The sequence below is a fragment of the Episyrphus balteatus genome, chromosome 1, assembly GCF_945859705.1.
Source record: "Episyrphus balteatus chromosome 1, idEpiBalt1.1, whole genome shotgun sequence".
In the NCBI taxonomy this organism is placed as follows: domain Eukaryota; kingdom Metazoa; phylum Arthropoda; class Insecta; order Diptera; family Syrphidae; genus Episyrphus; species Episyrphus balteatus.
Window position 1 is genome coordinate 5,806,348 of NC_079134.1, and position 11,120 is coordinate 5,817,467.

At 32.7% G+C, this 11,120-nt stretch overlaps 3 protein-coding genes across 3 annotated transcripts; 1 reads left to right on the forward strand and 2 right to left on the reverse strand.

Annotated features, from left to right (window-relative positions):
- The first annotated feature begins 278 nt into the window (after nt 1-278).
- On the forward strand, nt 279-1,411 carry LOC129905195 (gamma-secretase subunit Aph-1). Its single transcript, XM_055980613.1, has 3 exons — nt 279-642; nt 701-874; nt 934-1,411. Exons 1-3 carry the CDS (start codon nt 421-423, stop codon nt 1,255-1,257), a joined length of 720 nt encoding a protein of 239 aa, XP_055836588.1. The 5' UTR covers nt 279-420; the 3' UTR covers nt 1,258-1,411.
- Nucleotides 1,412-7,457: 6,046 nt separating this feature from the next.
- On the reverse strand, nt 7,458-8,105 carry LOC129905196 (transcription initiation factor TFIID subunit 10-like). The gene is made up of 2 exons (XM_055980614.1): nt 7,725-8,105; nt 7,458-7,664 (listed from the first exon to the last, which is right to left on the reverse strand). The coding sequence occupies exons 1-2, from the start codon at nt 8,025-8,027 to the stop codon at nt 7,557-7,559; spliced, it is 411 nt and encodes a 136-aa protein (XP_055836589.1). The 5' UTR covers nt 8,028-8,105; the 3' UTR covers nt 7,458-7,556.
- Nucleotides 8,099-8,793, reverse strand: LOC129905197 (transcription initiation factor TFIID subunit 10-like). Its single transcript, XM_055980615.1, has 2 exons — nt 8,379-8,793; nt 8,099-8,322 (listed from the first exon to the last, which is right to left on the reverse strand). The coding sequence occupies exons 1-2, from the start codon at nt 8,664-8,666 to the stop codon at nt 8,215-8,217; spliced, it is 396 nt and encodes a 131-aa protein (XP_055836590.1). The 5' UTR covers nt 8,667-8,793; the 3' UTR covers nt 8,099-8,214.
- Between the last annotated feature and the right edge of the window lie 2,327 nt (nt 8,794-11,120).

Genomic DNA, 11,120 nt, shown 5'->3' on the forward strand with positions numbered 1-11,120 from the left:
TTGTTGGCCCTCGCGTTTTGGTTAAGAAGATCTGTTTTTATGGTGTGGCTACCCCAAATTGACGCTGTGTAACTAAAATTTCACACCTGAACGTCTATGTTTTTATCGTTCGGAGCGTTTTTGTGTCATCCATTGTCATTGCTTTGCGCTAGCCTTTAACAAAAATTTTGACCACCGGTAGCACATTTCAACTTTTCCAATCCCCAATAATATTCTGAATGCACTCATTTATAAATCGTACTGAACAAGTCCACTATTGTTGTCAACTTGACATTACTCATTTTCTGAAGTCTAGAAAACTTTCATCTAGCATTCGACAAAAAACTGCATTCTTCGCCGAAGATTAAACAAAAAAAGATTAAATTCCAGCCAAATAATAATAATAATTTATTTCTTTATTAAATATCAAACTAGTTCAAAATGACTTTAGCAGAATTTTTCGGTTGCACTCTACTAGCCTTCGGGCCAGCTCTTCATATGTTTATCTTCACTATCGCCCACGACCCAGTTCGCATTATTATTCTAATAGCAGCTGCCTTCTTTTGGCTGCTTTCATTACTCATCTCATCATTGTTATGGTTTTTAGTGGTTCCTTTGCGAGAACATCTAGTTTTTGGTGTAACATTTTCCATTATATTCCAGGTAAACTATCGATAAACCTTACGTGACCATAAATTATTACACAACAATTTCCCAACAGGAATGCTTTCGATATTTCATCTACAAAATACTCCGCAGCACGGAGAATGGTTTAAGAGAGGTTGCTGATGATTCCCGTGTAACAGACAATAAGCATATACTAGCTTATGTATCAGGCCTTGGATTTGGCATTATAAGTGCATTATTTGCACTTGTAAATGTACTAGCTGATATGGTAACAAAAGAACTATTAATTTTATATCTTTTGTCTATTTGGTTATATTTTTATTTAAGACTGGTCCAGCTACAATGGGCCTTAAGAGTGGCACACAAATATTCTTCTTAGTATCCGCTGCCCAAGCTCTCTCCATAATCTTGCTTCACACATTTTGGAGTGTGATTTTCTTTAATGCCATGGACACATCAAAATATCTGCATGTTGCTTATGTCTTTTGTACCCATTTACTGGTGTCTGGAATAACTCTGTTAAACGCTTCAGAACTTTATGCAACAACGCTGATAGCTAACTTTTGTATTACCCTGGCTACTGGTTTGTTAGCGTTCAGTGTAGCGGGTGGATCGATGTTATCTTTTAAGAGATTTATCACTTGCAGATAAACTCTTAAGTATTAGTAACTAACTATACGACGCAAATTTAACCTATTCCATCTTTTATTTTAGAACCTAGGCGTATTTGTAAACAAAATAATTATATTATTAAGACGTTAACCAAATAAACAAAATAAATCATTTTATGCGAAGAAAAAAAAAAGTAAAAATCAAATAGAGATTTTGGAGGTCGAAAGAGATCGGTATAAGTTTGAACGTGACAGGGAATTTTGTTATTGGCAAAACAAAATTCCCTTCACGATCGATCTCGATACTCGTTTTAACATGTAATGTACAGTTGAATTGCTCACCCCATTAATATATGCAATCAATATAGGATCGTAGTGGCTTAAGGGATTAATAATTGCGTTATTAGTTATTAGCAGGGATAGGATGTTGTGGAATTTGCCTTTTTTTTGCTTAATCGTACGACATTATAGATTAAAAACAAACACGTTTCACGTCCCCCTTGTGCCAAATGTATGTATTTTATTTTGCCTTTTCTTTCGTTATTGCCTTTTTTTGAAGTGGGCGATGTCGAGTTCTTTAATTGGGGTCCAGTCGTTTCTACAGATGTAGAGAGATATTTTAGCTCCTTTAGAGCACTCTTAAGGGACAATCGCAGGTGCTTGTTAACTGAAAATTTTAAAAAACTCATGATTGTTCAAAATTACTGCAATTAATTTTTATATTTCATTCTTTTCTCGATAAATGCCTTTTTAGGAGTTTTATTTTGACTTTTTTTAAGTTTTTAGGTCCACAAGATCCTATCCCTGGTTATTAGTCTTTGCTCACGCGAGCTATTAGAGTAATAGCCAAAAAATATTCTAAATTTCAATATAATAAAGACAAATTTGAATGAGCAGTACCGCCTTTCGTCGCATGGAATAGAATGTTTAATTAGCTCAAGCACCACGATTTTTGCTGGAGATACGATTTATGTAAAGTAAAAATATGGTCGATTTTGCAAAAGTAAAATATATTGAATGAAGATTAGGAGCGCTTTTGTCTTTCAATAGAAATAGAGTTAATAAAGGAACCAAATAAATAGAAGGATTATGGTGCCTTTATTCTTCATATAGATTGTCGTGAAAATTCGGGTCGCCTTATGCGCCCATGGGCGACAGCGCAGAACCCCCCCAACCCAAAACTGGCCCTGTACCTACTACAAGCCGTATTGTTGTATATTTTTGTACCGCTACAAGCAGCGCATCTGGGGTCCTACTCTGTATTTCGTTCCGAAAGTCAATTCTTTTCGAAAGTCCTTTCCGTTCCGCTTTTGAATGTGTACTCTGTAAATTTGACTCTGTAAAACATTCGAAATGGAAAAAAAAGTACTTAATACTATTTCAACTTACGGATTCGTTTTTGGAATTCCGAGTTATTTCTTATGTGATTTGTCAAATCAAGTGACCAAAACATATAAAAAATGAGTTTGGTAAGAAATTATTATAATAATTATAGAATTAGTTTAATATAATACGAAGACAATAAAATTTGGTTGCACTAAAATTCAGAAATGAATGAATAACGGATTGAAAGGACAATTATAAAATTTTTGCAGGGTGGTATCCGCATGCTTGCATTTATTTCTGATACAAATCTCCTCCATGAAAAACTGGATTTTTTAGCGTCAAGTCATGGACTCTCCTATTTCTATACATGAATTCTATCAACATACCTATTCAGCCCATAATCTCGTAAAGGCGCTAACTACACTTTTCTTACTTCTGAGTTATAGAGCGAAACACTTAATCTAATATGGCAATTTCCATATAAAAATGAAAAAAAAATCAAAAGTACATTTTGAATTTTCTGACATATGAAGACCTAGGCTAAAAAAGTAAATGAGAATAAATCAGAGACAATGCACTAACTCCAAATATGCAAAAAAAAATCAAAATCGAAAATTTTGTAGTTAGGGCCTTTACGAGATTATGGGCAGTATTATAAATAAGTACCTGGGTGACCGAGCTTTGCTCGGTATCTTTAAATGTTATAACTTTCAGTAAAAAAAAAGTCAAATGTAAACAGCAATTTTTTGGAGTGGGTTTGAGTTAGCAATGACCAGTTTTTTCGCGGGTTACAAAACACCACATTCCCACTTTATAATCCAGTGCCTACGTTCTGTAACTCTCGCATCGAGAAATTTCTCGCATGAAACACGCAAATCGGAACAAAAATAATGTGAATCGACACAAAAATCATTTTCTCACATTCGTTTGTTTCTATAAACAAAATTTTTCTCGCCTTGAAACATTTCTGAATGAAAATGCTTGACAGACTGGAAAAATGTGAATAAAACTGTGTCTGTAAGAAAATAATCGAGAAAATTTCTCGATTGAACTGCCAAAATTTCTCACAAGCAAAAAGGATGCGAGAAAGTAAGATATTTGAAAAAAAATTGATAATCTTGCATTAAATGTGAGATGTTACTACTGAAAATGTGTTCACGTTAATTTATTTCTGTGTCACTTAAATTTTCAAAATAAAAAAAAGAATATTAAAGAAAAAAAATGAAAAATTTTCATGTCCTAAACGTGATTTGAACTCGGTACCCTCTACTCGCCGACCGAATGCTCTTCCTTCGGACTACCGAGCCTTGGGATATTTAATGTAAAACTATGTCCATATGATGACCTTTTATGGCCAAAGGTAAAAATATTTTCCCTTTTTTTGACAGTTTCCAATATATTCCAATGGAATAAAAAACTTACAGGGCTGCTTCTCACATCGAGATACAGACACAGGTTATTTTTCCAAATAGAGAAACGTTTGGAATTTTTGTTTCAAAATTTTTCGATGCGAGAAGTTCTCGACTGAGTTATAGAACGTAGGCACAGTTTATTTACGTTTGAATACACATACGACGATCAGCAATGGATAGAAGGGTTACATTAATCTGCATTATCGAAAATGCCTACAGCAATGAGATCCCTTTTTGTTCAAATTTTAATTTACGGGTCAGTGGATGGTGTACATAAAGTTAATATTTTTTTCAAGTTTAGCCTTGTCGGCAAAGCTTATAGCGTTTTCGTTTGGTCGTCCGGGACTGTCCGGAATTCTCCCGAACGATTCTGAAACTGATCGTTTGGCACTCAATGACAGTTCTAATTCTGAAAAGAAGAGAAAATCGATTCCGAATTTTGAGGCAGAATCAAAACCAGAATCACGCACACATGTTAACACTTAAGACGTCAAAGTAATGAAATGTCATTCTTTGTTATTCATTTCTCAATTTCAAGATTTTTAACTATGCACAAACTTTAAACTATATTAAAATAATGTGAAGAAAGAAAACAAAAATAGATAACTTAATGATAATAAAAAAAAAATAAACAAAACAAAACTTTCATCAGACGTTCGCATTTGATGTTTCACAAATACAAAGAAACCCAAACTTCAGAATAAAAAAAGTATCTTACTCTGATCGTTTGGCAAACGAAAACGCTATTAGTATGAAGAAATACTATTTTTTATCCCTGTCTCTGTTTTATTTTGTATCAGTGGATGCCTTACTTCTTTATTTTTTTTACTTAGGTATATATGTATTATAAGATTGACATTAGGTCAATGGTGTTGCTTGTTGTGAGTTATTTTATTTTTATACGTTAACAATAGTCGCATTAAAACAAAAGAAAAACGTAAAACAAAGATAATATGTGATACCAAATTAACAAATTACTTAAAAGTTTCAATACATGATCAAAAAAACATGATCTAAAAAATTTTGTTTAGTTATTGTAACAAAAAGAAAAAGAACAATGCATAAAAAATGGAATCATCCCTCAAAATTTTATTGAAATTGTTGAATCTGTCTCCGCGAAAAAAAACTAATGTAAGAGAAAATACTTCCAAAATGTTGTATTTGCCTAGAGGAAAAAACCCTCAAAATTTCATCGAAATCTTTAAAGCAATTACCCAAAAAACTTATATGTGAGAAAAATAAGCGTAGCTGCGGGCGGATATTTCTAAAAGTACTTCCAAAACATTTTATTCGGCTAGGGCAACGGTTCTCAACCTTTTAGAGTATGCGGACCCCTAACAAAAGAATTGTCAGTTGGCGGACCTCTTTAAAGAATAAATATAATTTATTAGCCGTGTTTTATTGGTAACTCAGTACTTAGCTCAGTAAAATTTCGCACGGGAAACAACAACAAATCATTGCTAAAGATTAACAGAAGTTTTTTATTTGTTGGTTTACAGATAATTTTTTTTTCTAAACATGTACATTTTTGACCCTCAAATAATAAAGGATTATAATTAATAATAAATAAAAGTATTCGTTTGTTGTAGAATACTGAGTACCAATACAACACGGCTATTTTTATGTGTAAGAATCATTAAATTAACAATTATACACTGTTGCTGACTGTGAATCCTGCCCATTGGGCCGGAACGACATTGAATGGTGAAAAAATTAAATTGAAAAATAAAAAAAAACATACCCCCGCAAAAGTTGCATTTGATCCAAAAAAGTATAAAAAGATTTTTTTAATTTTTAAAATGACCACTAAGGGTCGCGGTCACGCATTCGCTTTGAAAATTGAAAATTACAAAAAACAAATTGGCTTAAAAAACAAACGATAGGTCAGGGCTTACGGAGTAAAAATATTTTTTAATTATTATTTTTCAGTTTAAAACTTTAGTTTACTTCCTTAATATATTTTATATAATTCTTTTTAGTACCAACTCTGAAGTGAAACATTTTTTTTTTAGTACAATGCAAGAAAACATACATTTTTGCATTGCAATGCGCGACCTCTAGCGGTGGGAAAATATATTTTTAAAAATCATTGAATTTAGCAGGGGGTAGATTAAATTAGTTTTCACTCCGGCAGTAGGCAGCAAGCCCATATATAGAAAAGCGCTTCGTGATCCTTTAGTAATTAAAATTAGATTCATATATCTATTATTGAGAGGGGTAAGAAAATGCAATACGAGGAAATTAGTTAAAAAGATAAAAAGAACAAAGTTTGTTGAGCATCACATTAGAATAATGGTTAATACGTTTTTCTGATGCTTTATGGAAAAGCTGACGCGGACCCCCTGAAATTTTTTGCGGACCCCCAGGGGTCCGCGGACCACAGGTTGAGAACCGATTGGCTAGGGGACCAAACCCTCAAAATTTCATCGAAATCCTTAGTTGTTACCAAAAAAATTCCATGTTAAAAAAGTGGGCGTGGCAGTGGGCGGATTTTTCCAAAAATACTATCCAAACTTTTGACTCACTTAGATATACAAACCCTGAAAATTTCATTAAAAATCGTTAGAGCCGTTTCCGAAAAAACTTATATGTTAAAAAAGTGGGTGTGGCAGTGGGCGGATTTTTCCAAAAAAAAACTTCCAAAACTTTTGACTCGCTTAGATAAACAAACCCTGAAAATTTCATCGAAATCGTTAGAGCCGTTCCCGAAAAAACTTATATGTTAAAAAAGTGGGCGTGGCAGTGGGCGGATTTTTCCAAAAATACTTCCAAAATTTTTTACTCGCTTAGATGAACAAACCCTGAAAATTTCATATATATATATATATATATAAACAATTTTAGCTCGTTTAAAGTTATAAGATAGGTATATATGTATTGCTTAATTTGTTACTATCACTGGGAATTACTTTCAAAAAAGTAACATTATGAGATATTTCTTGTACCTACATTCCGCTATCACAATTGTTGTAGAAACAAAATTTTGGTATTCAAATGCTTTTGAAAATTCCACTTTCGGAATTCCGATTTCAAAAGCAGTAGATTTCTCTTTAGAAATAGAGATTACCAAATATTCGTTTTAGAATATTTTTACTTTCGTAACGAGATACAGAGTAGGGCCCCTGAACCACTTATGTACTGCCGTAGCGAGGTATCCGTCGGAGCGGAAAATTCTGCGATTTAATGCTTTGCGGTTTGCATCCAAAAGGTAAAAACACTCCCATTCGTATGAAATCGGAAAAATTTCAGTCCGAAGGATACGACGCTAAGACCGATAGATAATAGACAGCCTGTTTTACCAAATGCTTCCCCCAAGATTGGAAAAAGGGTATAGTCAGGCCAGACAAAATGCCAAAAGTTGTTGTGCTGGGTTGTGCTTGCAGTTACCAACAAAATACCAAAAATTGTAGTGTAATACTTTAAAGATAACCTGGAAGACGAAATTTTTCTGCGAAAAAAGTTTCAGAATATTTTTTTTCTTGAAAACAAAAAATTAATAACCTTATTTTTATCTCAGTTTATTTTATACTTCCAAAACTTAAATAAATGTATTAGAAAAGAAAAAAAATAAGATATAGCTAAGTAGGTAGGCGTAATTGAATCAAACAAAATAGTGTGGTTTTCGTACAGTTATTCCATAGTCTGACAAAGCTGGAACCAAATCTTCCATATTCATTGTATATTTTCGATCTTTCATTGGCTTTTGTCCCTAAAAAAATAAAAGTTAAAAACGTAATCCGAAAAATAAACTTTTAGTAATTATATATACCTTTGGAAGTCCATGACCTTGTGGTTGTTGATTATTGGTCCTGACTTTACAATTTTGTAATGAATCATTTGCAACATCCGAAATAAATTTTTGTGCTGCGACTGATATTAGACGAACTATACGTGGATCTACTGACTCGAAACCAGCCGAATTGAGATAATGGGATGTGACGGCATCGGGTATTGTTGGCACATAGTCCTCCAATTGCATTAAGAAATCACTCAATATTTGACCATTATTACGATCATCTGCTGCCTGACGTGACGAACCACGATAAATACCAAAATTATCACCGCTAATCATATTTTTTTTTATTAGAAATTATTTTTTTGAACAAAACACAACAGCAAGCTAGCAAAGTAAAAACTCGAATGTTCCATTTTTTGACATTTATTTCATTTGTTTTGTTTCGAATTCCAATGGAATCAGAACACTAAACTTTAAAAATTTGTTTATTTTTGTAAAAAATGAATTCTCTTCGTCGTCCGTTCTAGACAAAGTACTGTGGTTTTCTAACAGTAATACCATAATCAGCCAAAGCTGGAGTCAAATCTTCCATAGCAAGAGTGTATTTCCTGTCCTTTGATGGCTTCTGACCCTATAATTTACAGTTTTAAAGCAAGTACATGAGAAAATCTGAAACAGAACACTCACTTTGGATGATCCGTGTCCTGAAGAATGTTGAGTATTGCTTGTTCGTGTTTTGCAATGTTGCAAAGAATCATTAGCAATATCAGAAATAAATTTCTGTGCTGCAACAGACATTAATCGTATAATTCTTGGATCAGTTGCTTCAAAGCCAGCTGCATTTAGAAATTTGGCAGAAACTGCATCTGGGACAGTTGGTATGTAGTCTTCTAATTGCATGATTAGATCGCCTAGTACTTGACCAGGAGCTTGTTCGTCTTCGGTTGGTATTGGTGTTTCGTTTGTTGCAACCATTTTTTTTGATAAAAATTTTAATGGAAAATAATTTATAGATTATTTTTTTATGTGAAAAATAGAAAGTTGAGATTTTTTGTTTTTGTGAAGCAAAACAAAATGAATGTTGAATAGTGAATATTTTTGGAGTTGTTGGGTGGAATGAGAAGGAAGTGAGTTTTTTTTGACACAAAAAGACCAATTCACAATAGTTTTTAAAATGGAATAAAACATGCTTGGGCCTTGTGCGCACTTATAATTTCGTCTGTTCTATTTTTAATTAGTCAATTTATTTTGTAATTTGTGTTTTTACAGAATTTCGACCCCTTCCCGAAAAATAAGCTTAAGCGCCAAATAAGATTTTGAATTATGGACAACATTTAACTGTATTTTTCAACGCTTGAAGCGAATAAGATATAACTTTTTTTATGTTAATGATACTTACAATAATTGCTAAAGAATACATTCGCATCAAAATTGTCTTCAGTAAGTCTAAAAACAAAAAAATATAAGGATTTTTCTGTAAATAAAAACATCGTAAGCGCCATGGAAAGGCTCGATTTGACAGACGAAAGGATTCTGAAGTTTGATTATTCCACGTTTTGTGCTAAATGCAAAGTTTAATTGAGAGATGAATGACTTGTGCTGTGATTTACCGTTATGTACTGTTGTTTGATTTTGTTTGGACAGCTTCATCACTCAGCTGTGTTAGACCGTGGCTACACAATGTTGTACCCAATCACGTTTCACTTTTCCATTTTCTATTATTATTATTATTATTTATTAGCAAGTAATTAAAATTACATGATAATGTTGTTTAAAAAAGAGCCAAGCTGCTGGGACTATTAGCTCTAAAAAAAGAAAATAAATTATATCGCTATCTTAGCTTCTATTACAAAATTAGATATATCTTCTATATTTTGAATACTAGGATGTTTTAAAACTTCATACATTGATTTTTCTTTAAAAATTTGTTTGATTATAGGTTGTAATACAGAGCACTGTCCCAAGATGTGTGTTAGGTTCAATGATGTATGGTAGGTTGCACAAAGTGGTGGTGGAGTGTTTTTGTTGAGGAGATGCTGTTGTGAGGTTGAGGTGTGTCCGAGTCGTAAACGTACGAAATTTGAATTTCTGTTTAGAAACGAAGTGATTGTGAGTTTTTCGGGATTAACTTTTTTGTAATGGTGGTGATAAAGGCTCCAGTGCCTACGTTCTGTAACTTAGTCGAGAACTTCTCGCATCGAAAAATTTTAAAACAAAAATTCCATACGTTTCTCTATTTGGAAAAATAACCTGTGTCTGTATCTCGATGTGAGAAGCAACCCTGTAAATTTTTTATTCCATTGGAATTATTCAGCCCTATCGGCAATACAATTTCCCTGGAAAAATTTCTCTATTCCGAAAAATCGGTATCGGCAATACTTTTTGAATGGAAAAATTTCCTAGGAAAAAATTCCCACACAAAAATACCTACCGGGAATGAAGTTTCTCCCCCGAAGTATTTCTATCATATTTTTTATGGGGAACAGATATTTTGAAGCCAAAATGTACGTGTTTTTCTTTCAAAATATTCTGTTAAAAATATTAAATTATTTACTTCCTTAATCCAACAAAAAGCAAATGATATTGCAACCGGATAACGCAAAAGTAGACAAAAATAAAATATAAGAAAACCTTAAAAAAAAGAATGGAACTAAAGGAGACCATTCCGAGAGCATTAGTTTGCTGCTTTGGTCGAAGAAATGATCAAATTATGTGGAATGCCTCAATTTATTTCAGCTATTTGTTTATCATGTCAAAAAAAAAAAAAACAAAGCTTAAGAAACTTTATTGATTGATTCTTTAATTAAAATTAAAAACACAAAACTAATTACATGTCCATCTGAAGAAACAAAAATAGTAATAAGTTGGGCAAAAAATAAAAAAAATTATTGAATAAAAATCCACAAATCAACACCAAAGAAAAAAATTATATAAATATTGACTATTAAACATTTTAATTGTTTTTGTGCACTAAATACAATCAAATTAGAGTTGTCAAAATTTTCGAAGACATGTGTTCGAAGGTTTTTTTGTTTTGTTAAGTTGGCTGTACTTCTTTCCCGAAAACGAAATTCCGATGGAGATTGCCGATAAGGAGAAAAATTCCCGGGAGAGAAAACCTACTCCCGGGGAAATTTCTCACGTGAGATTGCCGATAGGGCTGATTGGAAACTGTCAAAAAAAGGGAAAATATTTGTACCTTTGGCCATCAAAGGTCATATAGACATAGTTTTACAATAAATATCTCAAGGCTCGGTAGTCCGAAGGTAGAGCAGTCGGCCAGCGAGTAGAGGGTACCGAGTTCAAGTCGGAGTTAGGGCATGTAATTTTTTTTTTTTTTTTTTCTTGAATATTCTTTTTTTTATTTTAAAAATTTAAGTGATACAAAAATAAATTACCGTGAACACTTTTACTTTAAACACATCTCAC

Coding starts and splice junctions, on each gene's coding strand:
- LOC129905196 (XM_055980614.1), bottom strand. CDS start 8,027: ATGATTAGCGGTGATAATTTTGGTATTTATCGTGGTTCGTCACGTCAG. Junction 7,665..7,724: donor AAGGTCATGGACTTCCAAAG/GTATATATAATT, acceptor TTATTTTTTTAG/GGACAAAAGCCAATGAAAGA.
- LOC129905197 (XM_055980615.1), bottom strand. CDS start 8,666: ATGGTTGCAACAAACGAAACACCAATACCAACCGAAGACGAACAAGCT. Junction 8,323..8,378: donor CAGGACACGGATCATCCAAA/GTGAGTGTTCTG, acceptor TGTAAATTATAG/GGTCAGAAGCCATCAAAGGA.
- LOC129905195 (XM_055980613.1), top strand. CDS start 421: ATGACTTTAGCAGAATTTTTCGGTTGCACTCTACTAGCCTTCGGGCCA. Junction 643..700: donor CATTTTCCATTATATTCCAG/GTAAACTATCGA, acceptor ATTTCCCAACAG/GAATGCTTTCGATATTTCAT. Junction 875..933: donor TAAATGTACTAGCTGATATG/GTAACAAAAGAA, acceptor TTTTTATTTAAG/ACTGGTCCAGCTACAATGGG.